Raw genomic sequence first — 14,285 nt, 5'->3', positions numbered from 1 at the left:
TATTCATCATAAGAATAGATTATAGGAATGTGAGCTTAGAAGATAGATTATACTCGGAAAGAGTAGAATTCACATTGTTCGTTAATTTTAATTAAAACAATTCACTATCAATAACGAATGTGATAGTGGGCAGCCATAACCGAGCCCTTCATGTGGGAGTCCTCCCACTTGACTGCAGATCATTTCGTCAGCACATAAAAATTAATTAATTTTTACGATTTAGCTTTATGCCCAAAACAACCTTCGTGACGGAAAATAAATATAAAAAACCGTCATCGTGATTTTCCGCTCTGAGGCTAGAATCCTAACAGATGACTTCCTGTGTCTTAAATCTTTAGACTGTATCCTTAAAACCTCAACGGAGATGCGCGGTTTGCGTCGAAATTGCACGATTACGCGAGCATGGCATTGTTGTCGGTCAACCGTGGCGAAACTGCGGAGCAGGTGTAACCTGCACGAACTACGTGACTTACTTGCTTGATGTAAACATTTATCATTAGTGCCATCAATCTCCTCATTATGTATGTGATACATAATAACGCGGTGGATCTTAGGGTTATAAGACCTCACCTCGAGCGACGCTAGTTAATGCTAAAGGCTCGTAAAATTGTAAAAGATTTAGTAATAAATAATTAGATATTTAAAAAAATCACACCATTCTAAAGTAAATAAATAAACTGTTTACTTTATATTATTTCCAGAATAATAAAATTTGCAAAGAAGTAAGAACTGCTTTGGATTATGGTTTCAGTTTCATTCAATCTAGCGACATCGATTCTCTTCAAGCGTATCGGACCAAACCAAATATGTCTCAGTGATCAAGCGCCAATCGACGTATCATTTTTCATGTGAATTTAGTTACCAAACAAAAATATTTTTATCTAATTAAACTGATATATATATATATATATATATATATATATATATATATATATATATATATATATATATATATATATATAACTTATAAGTATTACCCAGAACCTGGAATTCTAGATATATAATCTTTAAATCAATCTATGATCAAACTGGAGATATAACATATTATTGTTAGATTAACGACAATGTGAAACTGCTAAAGGCGCTGTGTAGGCGATTCCAATTTAAGATAATAAAAATTATGTTCTAATTCTATTGAGAAATATAACACGGAAATTGACTAATATTATGTAATATGTATATATATATTAGAAAAGGTACAAAATATTTGTAATGTTAGAAAGCTAGTTACCTAATCTGTTTTACGACAATATAGAGCTTACAAAGCTAAGGATGATGATGAAAAAGCAGCTTTGCTGGTTTTCAGAAACCTCCAGGAGAAAGCGACCTGAATAGCTTAATTCTATGGATTACAATAAGTACCTACACGCGCACCATGCCATTATTTTTCTCTCTGAAATTTTGTTCGTTTGTCCGAGCAAACCATGCAAGATAGATGACGAGATTAGCTTTCTTGTCCCGTCACTCGTTGGACAGACTATAGAAACCACGATGACAAAACATTTAATTGAGTGTGACTAATATTGCAAGATAAGAATCAACACTTATGGATATAATCTTAGTATTTTATTATCGCTTATCACATATGAGTATCGACTATTTACTAATTATAGCAAAAGACTTTTTTATAAATGTTTTCAAGTTTCTTTGTTATAACTCAATAATCTACAATCTACATCATAGCATAGCCCTATAGTCCATCTCTATACAAAGAACAGCCTGTATGTACCCTAGAATAGATGGACCTTAGTTCGGGTTCGTTCTGCGTTTTTCGGAAATCTTCACGAGCTTCTCCTCTCGATCCATGCATCGGATTTATTAGTGTTTTCTAGAAATCTAAGTCGCTTGAATTGGTGGTAACTATAAAAATCTTGGCGGTATATGTTTCCTATTAGAAAATTAATTGCCTAATTCCAATGCTTCCTACCATAACAGAGACAATGTAGAAAAGATTTTAAAAATAAAAACTTACTTCAATTTAATCGAGAAATCTCAGTTTGAGACACTGCAAGAGGTCATGCAATAAATATAACTTATATTAATTGTGCAGTTGTGGCCATAATGTTCTTACTCATGTCCATCCCATTACTCAACATTACTATTGATTATACATACCACGTGCATAATTTTAGCATTTTTTGTACTCGGCGCCATGTGGAGTCGTTAAGAAACTTGTTTCTCTTGAGTGGAAGTTGTCGTCTTAAATGGTAAAGCAGCGGGCAGATTTTCCCATCCTATTCTCGTCATTTATGTGCATTACATGCAGCAATTACGTTTTTATTTGTCATTTTCTAAAAAGGCACATTTATTTATTGTATGCTTAATTAAACTTGATAATTAAGATTTATTATGAGTAAACGAAATTCGCTACTAAACTTTCTGTTTAAGATTATGTATTTTTTTTTGCTTTCTTATTTTTTAGAAGTGCATGTGATAACATTTAAGAATATAATGATTCGTATGACATCAACTATTGCTTAATAATTTTATTCCATTACATGAATACTGCATTATGATGACAAATAGTTAAGTATATACTCCAAAATAGGATAGGTTTCATGTTATGCAAGGTCGTTGAAAAATAAATTCACTGCGGAGTTGCGTACAATGCTTGAAATTTAAATATCTAGGGAGTGGATTTTATATTCACACATAATCCTTTGGTATGTTATTGTTACGTACTAGAAGTTTCTATATTATCAATTTTTAAATCCATTATGACTACTATTGCATGCATCACAACTACATATTTCAATAATGATAGCTAGATTCTAGTAACTCCTTTATACTTATTTCTATATCTACGTCACTGCTGTCATATCACGTTCTTTATTTTATTTGCCTTTTATTCGCGTATAACTTTAAATTGTTTTCAAGTAAACTAAGTGGCGATTAATTTTTAAGCTTGAAGCCTCTTTTGTTTATTTTCTGGAATAAAGCCAAGTATCAACGTCTTTTTGAGAGTATCCAACACTTGGTACAGTTTTATGCTATTTATATAACGGACTGCGTCGTCGCCGTTGTGTCTAGACAGGCATTATTGAATATTCCCTGTGACCCGCCCATCCACTGCATTTAGTTTCCGCGTTTATCGTGAGCCATGCGTACTACGTAATTAGCTTACACTTCACCTTATCCATTACGTATTAATCTACTTTAATCTGCATGTCATTAAACTATAATGCCTGTGTATCTGGGTTTAGTCTTTACTCTTTAATAGCACTTATTGCGTTATAATTAGTTTTATAGTCTACTGTAGACTTAAAATACATACCTATACTATAAAATAAGGTAGGTAACTTAGCTCAATCAAATTTATCACATAATACACCATTCTGTGCAAAACTATGACAAAAAGATTTCATCATTAGACAATGGACATATTTTGTACGAAATTTAAAAAAATGTTATTCCGAAATAAACACAGGAATTAAACAATGCCTATATAAGATTTTTTCAGGAAATTGTATTGTTGTTTAGAACAATTTCGATAAAGTTAACATTTCAAAGAGCGGTAAAAAATAACACATTGAAAAATGTGTGTCAGGGTTATTACATAGTACCTAATCACTGGTAGCGGTGACTTGTCTGTGAATGAGTAATTCGATTTGTACACTTAGGTACCTTTCACACCTCTTTAGATCATATACAACCTTTAACACCTCTTTAGATCATTTATAACTTACAAGTGTACAACAGGACCCACTTATCACAGAAGTACATACTCTACCAAACTACCAAAACCAGAACTACTTGGCCCAATTTGAAAATACGGTTAAGGTTTGTACGCACCTGAGCGGCGCGGCGCGGCGCTTCAGCGAGCTGCACGTCGCGGCACAGAGCTTCAAAATATCATTTCTATCATTTTGTATGGCGCATATCGCACTAGAGCGGCGCTGCACAGCGCTTCACCGCGCGTTGCCGCGCGGCACGGCTGGAGAGAATATTTTGAAGCGCAGCGAAGCGACGCGCAGTGCAGTGACGCCAGTGTTTCCATGTACACGGTAATTACCGTAGATGCACCGTAATTCAGCCCTAATCTACCGTCAAGGTAATATGGCCATTACCTTGACCGTGTCACCGTAATACAAAATCACGTTAAAAATTCATAATATACTGCGTAATAGTAGTATTTCGTCCTTATTCAAGCAATTAGGAAGGAGTAAAATGTAAAACTAATGAGATTTAACAAAATATTAATATGAATAAATCCGTATATGAAAAAGATATTGCTATGCTAGGAGAGTCAGATTCAGAATAATATTAATAGCTGATTAAAAAGCTAATTCGTGACGTTTTTTCTTTTAAAAATGACACGGTAATTTACACGGTATTCTTTTAGCTAATCCACCGTAATTTAATCTAGAAACACCGTAATTTTAACCCTTGAACACGGTAATTCTCAATTTACATATGGAAACACTGAGTGACGCTAGTGCGACATACCCAGCGGCGCGGCGCGGCGCTTCAGTATGCGTACGTCGCTCGAATAAGATACACGCGCATCTTGTTAGGTATTTAAAGTACAGGCAAGAATCGGCAAGATAGACCTCAAAATAAATAACGTAGGTTTAATTTTTGGCACATGACGTGTTCCTCATGCTCTTAGAAGTGATGAAGAAGAAATGTCTCTCCGAGCGTTATGAGAAAACATCAATGGTAAAAATAATCCTGATTAAATAACTATAATATAATATATTATTATGTACATATTATACCTACCTACTTCACCTAGGTAGAATTAATAGTTTCGGAAATATGCCTACCTATTGTTGTACTTGTGTTTATATTATACTAGCTTATGCCCGCGACGTCGTCCGCGTGGACTACACAAATCTCGAACCCCTATTTTAGGGTTCCGTACCTCAAAAGGAAAAACGGAACTCTTATAGGATCACTTTGTTGTCTGTCTGTCTGTCTGTCTGTCTGTCCGTCTGTCTGTCAAGAAACCTACAGGGTACTTCCCGTTGACCTAGAATCATGAAAATTGGCAGGTAGGTAGATCTTATAGCTGACATTTGGGGAAAAATCTGAAAACCGTGAATTTAGGGTTAGATCACACAAAAAAAATTAAATTGTGGTCATGAACTAATAATTAGTATTTTCAACTTTCGAAGTGAGTGACTATACCAAGTGGGGTATCATATGAAAGGTCTTCACCTGTACATTCTAAAACAGATTTTTATTTATTTTTATGCATCATATTTTTTGAATTATCGTGCAAAATGTCGAAAAAATACGACTGTAGTACGGAACCCTCATTGCGCGAGCCTGACTCGCACTTGGCCGGTTTTTTCTCTTCGATAATTCGTTCTTCTTCTGCACAACAAAGAAATAATAATCAAATCCTCTTCACTGTCGCTCATCTTGCGACGTTGTTGCTCGTACGCGAACGGGTATAAAAGTGACGCGCAAGTGACGCGAGGTGCCGCGTACTGAAGTTGTAGTGCGGTAGGCACCGTCGAGCGGCCTGAGGTGACGCGTTCTGCAGTCGGACTGAAGCGCCGCGCCGCGCCGCTCAGGTGCGTACGAACCTTTATTCCTAGGTTTCTTACTTAAAACTAAAACCTCAACTATACCAGAAGGTCATCAAAACCTTGCCCTTTTAGAAAGTCAGAACTCAGTAAGAAAATCGATATTATCAGATTTTCTGAACTGTTTACAACTGCTTTATCGGATAAGCAATGTTCAATCGAGTTAAATCGAGATTGCCTATCAAATAACAGTTAGATTTGATTTATTACTCTCTTTCAAGTTTCAGCCTTGCGATCCGATCTATCTAGGTCTAGAATCTGGGGGCTCAAACAGGAAATTGACTTATTATGAGATGCTCACTATTGCGTCGGCTTGGTAGAAGTTAGTTCTCTGAAGTCTGAGGTTTGCACTGTTCGTGTTCAGTAACAGGTGCAACTCATATCCTAACTGAAACATGAAATTTTCTGCTGCAGTAAAATATTGGTCTGTCTCTGTTCCACTTATTGCTATTCTACTGAAGTTATATGAAATACAATCGATCCTTAAGTTACGCTTGGTTATACATAAAGTATGCATGTTAGACTAGAAATCGATTCAATGAAACTAAAGCCAGGAGTTGTAGCTAACTTCTTCGTTAAAGTAAGTCTTGAGTTATGATTGCACTACCTTTCTCAACACTAAAGAAGTTTGCTTGCATTCTGTAGGTATTATAATACTATTAGATATACTTTAACTCTAGAATATTCCTGAATCTTGAAGGAAAAAATTGTGCTTAGAAACTCCGTGACTTTTAACTCATGACATAGCTTATATTATACTTGTGAATTCGTATATAACATGTTTATCGTAGTTATTAATGGCATATAATAGCAACATTATTTCTAAATTTTATCATGTCCTTGTTCAACTCTCAATGATAATATAAAAAACGTTATATTACGCAAATCCTGTATCTTGGGAACAAAATTGCGAATTTATTACTTTAAGGACCGATTTTTCAAGCGCCAAATAATATTTATCTAAGTCATAAAAATGTTTTGAAAGTTCTTGTATTCGGCATCTACAAAAAGGTTAAGATTCGTCGGTTAAAATTTGTTTGGTGATTGAAAAATCAGCCCTAAGTAAAAACAAAGGTTTGAATACTATGTTAAAATTCACGTACAACTGACGGAAACGTTTAAGTGCGGAAGCCAGCCCAGGGCGATCGAAGATATTAAAATTAGAAGTATGCAGTAAGTCACATCCACATCAAAACATTTGCTTGATTTTTCTAGGAATTGTATTTTTAACCTAACCGCAGGCTATATTTCGCGGAGGTGTTAATAAAATATATACATACGTTCACGTTTATTATATTAACTGTTTCTAGAAGTAATATTCCGCCCTCGCATATCACTAACTATATCAACGATCAAAATATTTCTAATACGATAAGAAATTACCTTTTTTCGCTAGAATTTCGTCATCTCAGTTCAACGGCCTATTTATTTCATCCAAAATGGTATTATTTATTCTATAAATGGGTGAAATAGAGATTTGAATTTGTATACAAATTCAAATCTCTATTTCAACCCCTTAGGGGTTCAATTTTCAAAAATCCTTTCTTAGCGTATGCTTACTTATATCCTCGGGATATTAGGATGATGTAGATGGAATAAATAATACCATTTTGGATGAAATAAATAGGCCGTTGAACTGAGATGACGAAATTCTACATCATCCTAATATCCCGAGGATATAAGTAAGCATACGCTAAGAAAGGATTTTTGAAAATTGAACCCCTAAGGGGGTGAAATAGAGATTTGAATTTGTATAGTCCACGAGGACGAAGCCGCGGGAATACGCTAGTCTTAAATACAACGCTTAAAAATTTACGTTTTATCATACGTAACTTAAAATTCTCTTTACTGTGAATAGAGTTTTGATGCCTGATGCGGAAATGTAAGTAGGTAGTCAAGTTTTTATCACGAATCTAGAAAAATGTAATAGGTAGGTATTGTACCACACAAGTAAAGACGCTATTCATGAAACATTAAATAGAAAATGATAGGATATTATCTTACGTTAACTGAGCATGTGCCGTGGTATTACTGTTGTAGTTTATTTTGTAAAAGTTCGCATTAAATTTTCTGCACGTAGAAAATTTCATGAAATCGGAAACATTAAAATCCCAAAACGTCAGACTACGTAAAATCTCCAAGAACCAAATTATTGAAGAAAGCCTAAAATTAGCTAGCATCTATTGCTATTGGTGTCGTTACATTTTTGGGAAAATAACAAATAATAGACTGACTTGTTTAGCATAATTAAATTAATATAAGCATACAAATCTCGAAGAACCGGTTAAACGTCTGTCGGTGTCATTTAAATTTCAATACGATACGATGTTATTGTATAAGTATTATGGGTATTTCATATTTAAACAATACTCGTGGAATTACAATAACAACACAGAATGTCATGTAACTACTTACTTGGTACGGAGGCGTCTGTGTCCAGGTGTTAGGTGTAAATTACTTTATTGACTAAACACTTACGTCATTGTCGCTTCGAGTCGTTATTATTTACAAGTTCAAGGTGGCTGGCTGTTGGGGATTCTTCACATTCTTGTTATTCGTCAATTTTGATTTTAAATATTTTTACATCATCGACTTGACTATATTGAAGTTTTAGATGATATTATTATGCTTCTTTGTTTCCCCTTATCCCTATGTTTTTATCCAATTTTAGCTTCATTTCTGTAGCATAACTAAAATCGAACATAACATGTACATTGTACAACTCACAATGCAATTTTATATGTGTAAAGTATCCTAGACGTCACGAGTTGTGACTAGCAGTGTTATGTCATCATGTCTTTAAATGATCTATATACACACTCGTTCACAGATACCCGCGTCTTTCCTATTTAAGCAATATACATATATCCCGTCGAGTATGAAGTAAGGGCTGAGTCACTATGTTTATCTGCATAAGTAAACAAAAGATACTTTGTGAACCGAGGTGATACCACGTAAACCTTAATAAAATAGTTAAGCCATGACGCTAGGTTAATTTTAAGGTGTTGCTTAGCCTCAATATTTATCAGTCTTACTTAAATTGTCCAACGATCCAGAACTTCAGAAGATGGCAATGAGCACAAGGTACACAGCAAAACTCTATATTTTATAGTTTGACATTTGCTACATTTTATATACCTGGTCCAAATGCGAATCAATTTTCATTCAATGTTTATATGTAGTAAGTCAAGGTTTCGCTCTAGTCTGGCTTGAGGTTGGATGCATTTATCATTGCCTAAGATAACAATCTGAACTATAATTCGCAGGCGTGAGAATGAAACAAAGACGACTTAACGCTTATCTGCAAGTTCGTGACTGTAATAAGTTCTAAGACTTTGCCATATTCCATATATTGCTGTAGTTCAAGAAACACATCGATTAAATTCTTCGAATGCTTACTAAGTGCATTGATACACATAACACAGGCATGTAGAAGTAAAGAGCGGATTTAGATCTCTTTCTCTATCGCAATTCAGCCTATCACCAGCCCTCTACTGATAAGTGATAACATGTCTCCTCTCTGAATGAGACGGTTTAGGCCATAGTGCACTTGCGGATTGGCTTTGGTGGATCGGAGAGATTTGTATAACAATTTCTCTCTCTGGAGTTTTCAAAACTCATTTTTTTCATGACACTAGTCTTAAGTACTGAATTGTGTGCTTTGAGGGATAAAATAAATAAATATATCCCCTGTTTAAACAGGTTCACCGAAATGTTTTACTGTGTATGCGTTGGGACTTGGGATAATAATAATGAATCTTGTATCGATGATAATAATTTAAATGTGATTCGCCAATGCCCTCCAAAATTTGCTGTATATTTTTGAATATGTCACGTAATTTGGCAAGACTGAATTGAGGCCAGGTCATTGTGAAATTTCGTGTACTGATTGGGACATTGGGACAATAACATGAATTCCCGCATGAATCGGGTTTATTGAGAATGACAAACAATTTCTAATATGCAATCCGATACCCTTAATCAGTCGGGCGAAGAATTTCATTACGGTTTCTGATCTCTCCTTCGCTTCCAGTTCCGTTTTCCTTATTTTTCTACTTTCCCTTTTGTTACGTTCTAATAAAACTTTTGTATTTGATATTTCTGGATCCATTGTTTGATTGGTGTTTTATATTATTTGATAGGCATAATATATTTTTTTGTCCAGCCAACAAACGAAACGTAGGGGTACTTCGTAACTAAGGATGTTGAAACCTACTAAGTACCAACAAAATTAGCTGCATTTGCGATTTGTATTCAAACGATGCAGTAGCCGGCTTTCAATCAAACATGGTCTTGATTCACCGGAAATGGTTATAGGATGGATCCGGAAATAGTCATAAACGGTCCAATCATGGTCGAGCCTCTGAAACTGAAGCGGATTTGCAACGTCGAAACGTATAACTACTACTATCAAAATTGCAATACATATATAATGTGTATTTTGGACTCTCTTATTAATAAAAATTAAATTAATTGGTAGCACTTAACTTGAGTGGAAGTCCCCAATTAGTATGCAAGTCAGGCGTTATCGCGGCTCATTAGGTTCCATTATCGTAGCGGGAGCGACCGTGTTCTGATTGACAATTGCTATTCACTCCATGCTGGACCCTAAGGGCGCAGTGGATTATGAATTGAATTATTCAAACGCTGCAATTATGTACTGTTAACCTCAATGATTTATGTCCCGGTAATTTGGCCTTAATCTTTGATACAGTTTATAAAGTTAAATCAATTATTATCATTATTATGTTGATTGTTGACGCAATGTGAATAGCTTCGATACATAAAGTTTATTTATTGAAGTGGTATTGTATTTCTTTGCATTCTGGTGATATTTATAAAGTATCTTTATTAGGTAATCTTGTTGTGTTAGTTGCCGACTTCGTCAAGGGACCTGAATGTAAATTATGCATTAAGACATGAGCATGTATAGCATCAGTCACTTTCCAGTTACTTATTCGCGAATATCCATTTTGACTTGCAAACATTGCATATATGGTTTTATGGGTGTTTATTATCATCTGACAGAGAATACGTATTATAGGATATTATTGTTTACCTGAAAAAGCTACAGTTGAGTGTACAATATTGTTTCCAAATTTATGATTCTTCGCTTTAAAGCCCATAAATAAACATTCAGTACCTTGCATATATACAGTACATTCAGTAAAATAAATATTTCATTGATGCTACGTTATGGATGATCAATTTCTCACAAAAGTAAGTATGTATAATTTACGAATAGCCTCAATATTATCAATTTCCGTAGGCAATTTATTCACGAATCGAGTTACCTTTGATAGGATCGCGGTAGTAACGTGGCCGCCAACTCGGTCAAATGTATTTTTGTTCACAGTTAGTAGGTCTAGAACTAAATGATCAACTAGTAGTTACATAACACTGGATTCACCAATTCATTTCTTTGCTTAGTAATAAGCTAAGATGAGTTTCATGCTTTTTAACAATTCGTTATACCATGGAACTAGCAAACTTTGGCTCTTTGCAAGATTTTTGTCCAATGCCATATTATTGTCATTGAATAATTACTAAGAATTGTAATTACCATTGAGAATTGCATTTGCCGTGCAGCTGCTAGGTAAGCTGCATCAATTGCCGACAAGCCTACACGGATGCCACGAGAACGAACCGCGTAATTGTCCTTAATTGACAAATTACCATCTGTACGCCAGGAAAGTGGCATGTGATACATCAACAGCCTAAATTGATGTTTAAATTCTGCTGACCCTCGTACAGCTGAATGCTTGTTTCGTATTTTTCTCTTATGTCCTGTTCAAATAGTCCAGTGAATAAAACCTTGATAGTAGACTGAATAAGACAATCTACCTAATGTATTTACATTTTAAGTTTGTATGTCTATCTATGTAACGTTAGCTTTGGTGTTCTAGCAGGTATTTGAACAACAACATTTGCATTTTCCACTGTCTTAGTTTCTATAACATCTATATTTTCTTGTATTAATACTTAAGCTTCTTTATGTGCATATAGACAAATTAGTAACGTGGTTCATTGTATCGGTTGTGAACTTGACCACAACATCAATGTTATTCAAACCGTGCATAAATAATTGATAAATAACAATATAATGCCTGTTGTCAAGCACTCTCGTTAATGAAATGGACAAATAAAATACGCGCACCGGCATGGCATGGCAATTACATCATCTTCGTTTACCAATATTTGGCCAGTCAGATACAGAATATACTTAAAACACTATATTTACTGAGCTCATACGAAGGCTCCAACCAAATGTTTTTAAATAATCTTATATGACTAAGATCCTTACAAAACATATATTCCAATTTCCAATTCTTTAACATCCATTTAATTATACAGTATTTAATTATATTATTAGTAAAAAAAATAAGCAAGCGTTGTCAATACATAATATCATCAATACCAATTAGTAAATTATTTATCTTTTACATCTTTTTCGTACATTGGTTTTGATCTTCGAAGATACGTAGGTTCCAACGTGTTACGTGATACTTATATTATTCAACTTTCAAGGACCTTCTCGATAGTCTCTGATTACTTATTCCGTGGGTATACTATCAACATAATTTATTTTTATTCTTAAAAAATGGCTACTAATATTCCGCTTCTACAATATAGGTACTGTTACAATGTATTTGTTCACATATGACTCATACATTTTTCTTTTATGACGAATGTCTTATTTTCCATAACAATCCTACGTACATAATATATTATGAAAAATGCAGCATTGTGATGTAAATTGTGTTCTTTAAGAATTTGCTGTTATTATGGCAAAAAACAATAGCAGGTAAAGAAATACAGGTAACGCGTGTGTTCCCATAATAACTATAAATTGAAGACGAACCGGTAAACCTGTGAGAATACAATATGTACCTAAGTGTAACTGTTGATTGACTTATACGTAACAGTTGATTACACTACAGCACTATTATTTAAAGAGCATTTCAAGACCATTTCAAAACATTAAGGTGTGGACTTTAAAAGTAAAGTAACTAAAAAAAATCAAATCTCTAAAATTCAAGAACAAAAGAAAATCAGACAGAAAAATTGGCGATTGTAAAGATGCAATTGATTAATTATGAAAACAGTTATATTTTAATGTTACATATGAAAAATGATACTTAATATTAATATATAATATTCAGTCAACCTTGAACTTCAAGGAAAAACATCACATAGCTCCGTTTGTATAGGATTTACGTCATCATTATTTACTCAAAGGTGCAATTTATCAACATCTTGTCTATTAAATTAATAAGAATGGTCTAGAACATCTTTTAACGTACCGATATTGAAAGTATTGAATAAAATTATTCTTATTTATTAGAGATGCTCGGCATGCATCCGGCATGCTTCACTATGCGACTCATGCGTGTATTGCACGTTGATGGTGCTAAACCTTCACGCAAGTGCAAACAGTAACTACAAAGTTTCAGTCGATCAGATGAACGATGCGCGAACGCATAGGAACCAGAAAGTATGCTTAATCCAGCAGACAACCTGCGTTACTGCAAATCCAAGTTTTCTAAACCAACTAAGTTATTTACCTTTCTTCCGCATGTCTGAAGTAAAGTGTAGGCGAATAGGGTCTATGATGTTTCTCAAAGCTTTACATAAGAATTATGATTATCGAACCCACGCGTTCTGACAAGGCCGGCCCGTTGCGCAGTTGTCGCAGATGATTAATCAGACTTCGGGCGATCAGTGCCGGACACACGTCTCAACTAGCCAGCTGGACCGTTACACTTCGTTCACTAATTTACACTTAAAACACACACTGTAAGTCTTATTATCTTTCAGTTTCATTTTTGTTCCATTTGCCGTGGAGACCCTGGGGCCATGGAGTCTTAGTGCTAAAAAAAATAACGTTATAATTCATCTGGTGACAGAAGGGCTGGCTCATTTTTTGCGCAAAGGATCAGTCCGGCTGTCCAGCGCTAAAATGCAGCCAGTATTCTTGACACCATTCCACGCGGGCATTATTTGTACTGTGTAGATCAGGCTAGCTTTAGATTTTATTGTAACATTTTCAATAAAAAATAATACAATAACTTTATCTGCAACGCGTGAAATAAATGGGAGTGAATCCTGTATCCTTTTAACGTCAATGCCTTATCAGTAAAATCTAGAATACCGTATCATATAAAATATTCTAATGTGTATTTAAATTATTTTCTGAATCACCTAAGTTAATCAAGCATCTTGACTTAATCTGTAGTGCTTTGTGTTTTTAATGTGTTTCTAGAGAGATTTTAAAAAATTCAGTAATTTTATCAAGCTTTACTTTAATAAAAGCTATACGAGGTTCGACTTGTTAGAAAAAATTTATCTTGGCTATCTTCCATAAATATTGTTAAGTTATGTAAAACGTATTCTTGTTGGATTAGACATAGTCCTTTGTAACATTTATTGTTTTATGTTTTGCATGAATATTGTTTTGTTTGCTTTACGTGTATTTGTTTTTGTTGTCGTAGACGGCAGTACTTCGGACACAGTGCGCAAATTGAGTGAAGATTCATCTAGAAAATATTTATCAGGTGAGTTTCATTGATTTTCTAACCATTAGTTAAGAAATGAATGATTTTCTAGATATTATTAACATTGCATGAATACATGCCAAGCATGGATATTATGCTTTGTTTTTTTATTTTGTTCGAGCGCATACCTACACATTGTTACGTCATTTCCTAGAATCTTTATATGTACATAGCATTTACGAGTTTCATTTTCATT

General features: G+C 34.4%; 1 protein-coding gene and 1 long non-coding RNA gene across 14 annotated transcripts in view; one reads left to right on the top strand and one right to left on the bottom strand.

The window, feature by feature from the left end:
- The window catches only part of LOC138404751 (uncharacterized), a 622,276-nt gene that overhangs the window by 62,857 nt on the left and 545,134 nt on the right, over nucleotides 1–14,285 (bottom strand). The gene's annotated exons all lie outside the window — the stretch shown is intronic.
- CLIP-190 (Cytoplasmic linker protein 190) overlaps nucleotides 1–14,285 on the top strand; it is a 64,425-nt gene that overhangs the window by 26,209 nt on the left and 23,931 nt on the right. For 10 of the 13 annotated variants that reach the window (XM_069509563.1, XM_034984649.2, XM_034984654.2 and 7 more), the window contains one exon: nucleotides 14,027–14,089. The exons of 1 other annotated variant lie outside the window; for it this stretch is intronic. In XM_069509563.1, coding sequence (XP_069365664.1) covers nucleotides 14,027–14,089 — 63 coding nt within the window. Of the gene's footprint in view, nucleotides 1–13,129; nucleotides 13,332–14,026; nucleotides 14,090–14,285 lie in introns of those variants that run through there. 2 more of the 13 variants (XM_034984659.2, XM_034984660.2) reach the window with 1 other exon arrangement.

The sequence above is a fragment of the Maniola hyperantus genome, chromosome 3, assembly GCF_902806685.2.
Source record: "Maniola hyperantus chromosome 3, iAphHyp1.2, whole genome shotgun sequence".
NCBI lineage: Eukaryota > Metazoa > Arthropoda > Insecta > Lepidoptera > Nymphalidae > Maniola > Maniola hyperantus.
The sequence above is the reverse complement of the archived record's forward strand: the minus strand, read 5'-3'. Positions and strand labels throughout refer to the sequence as shown.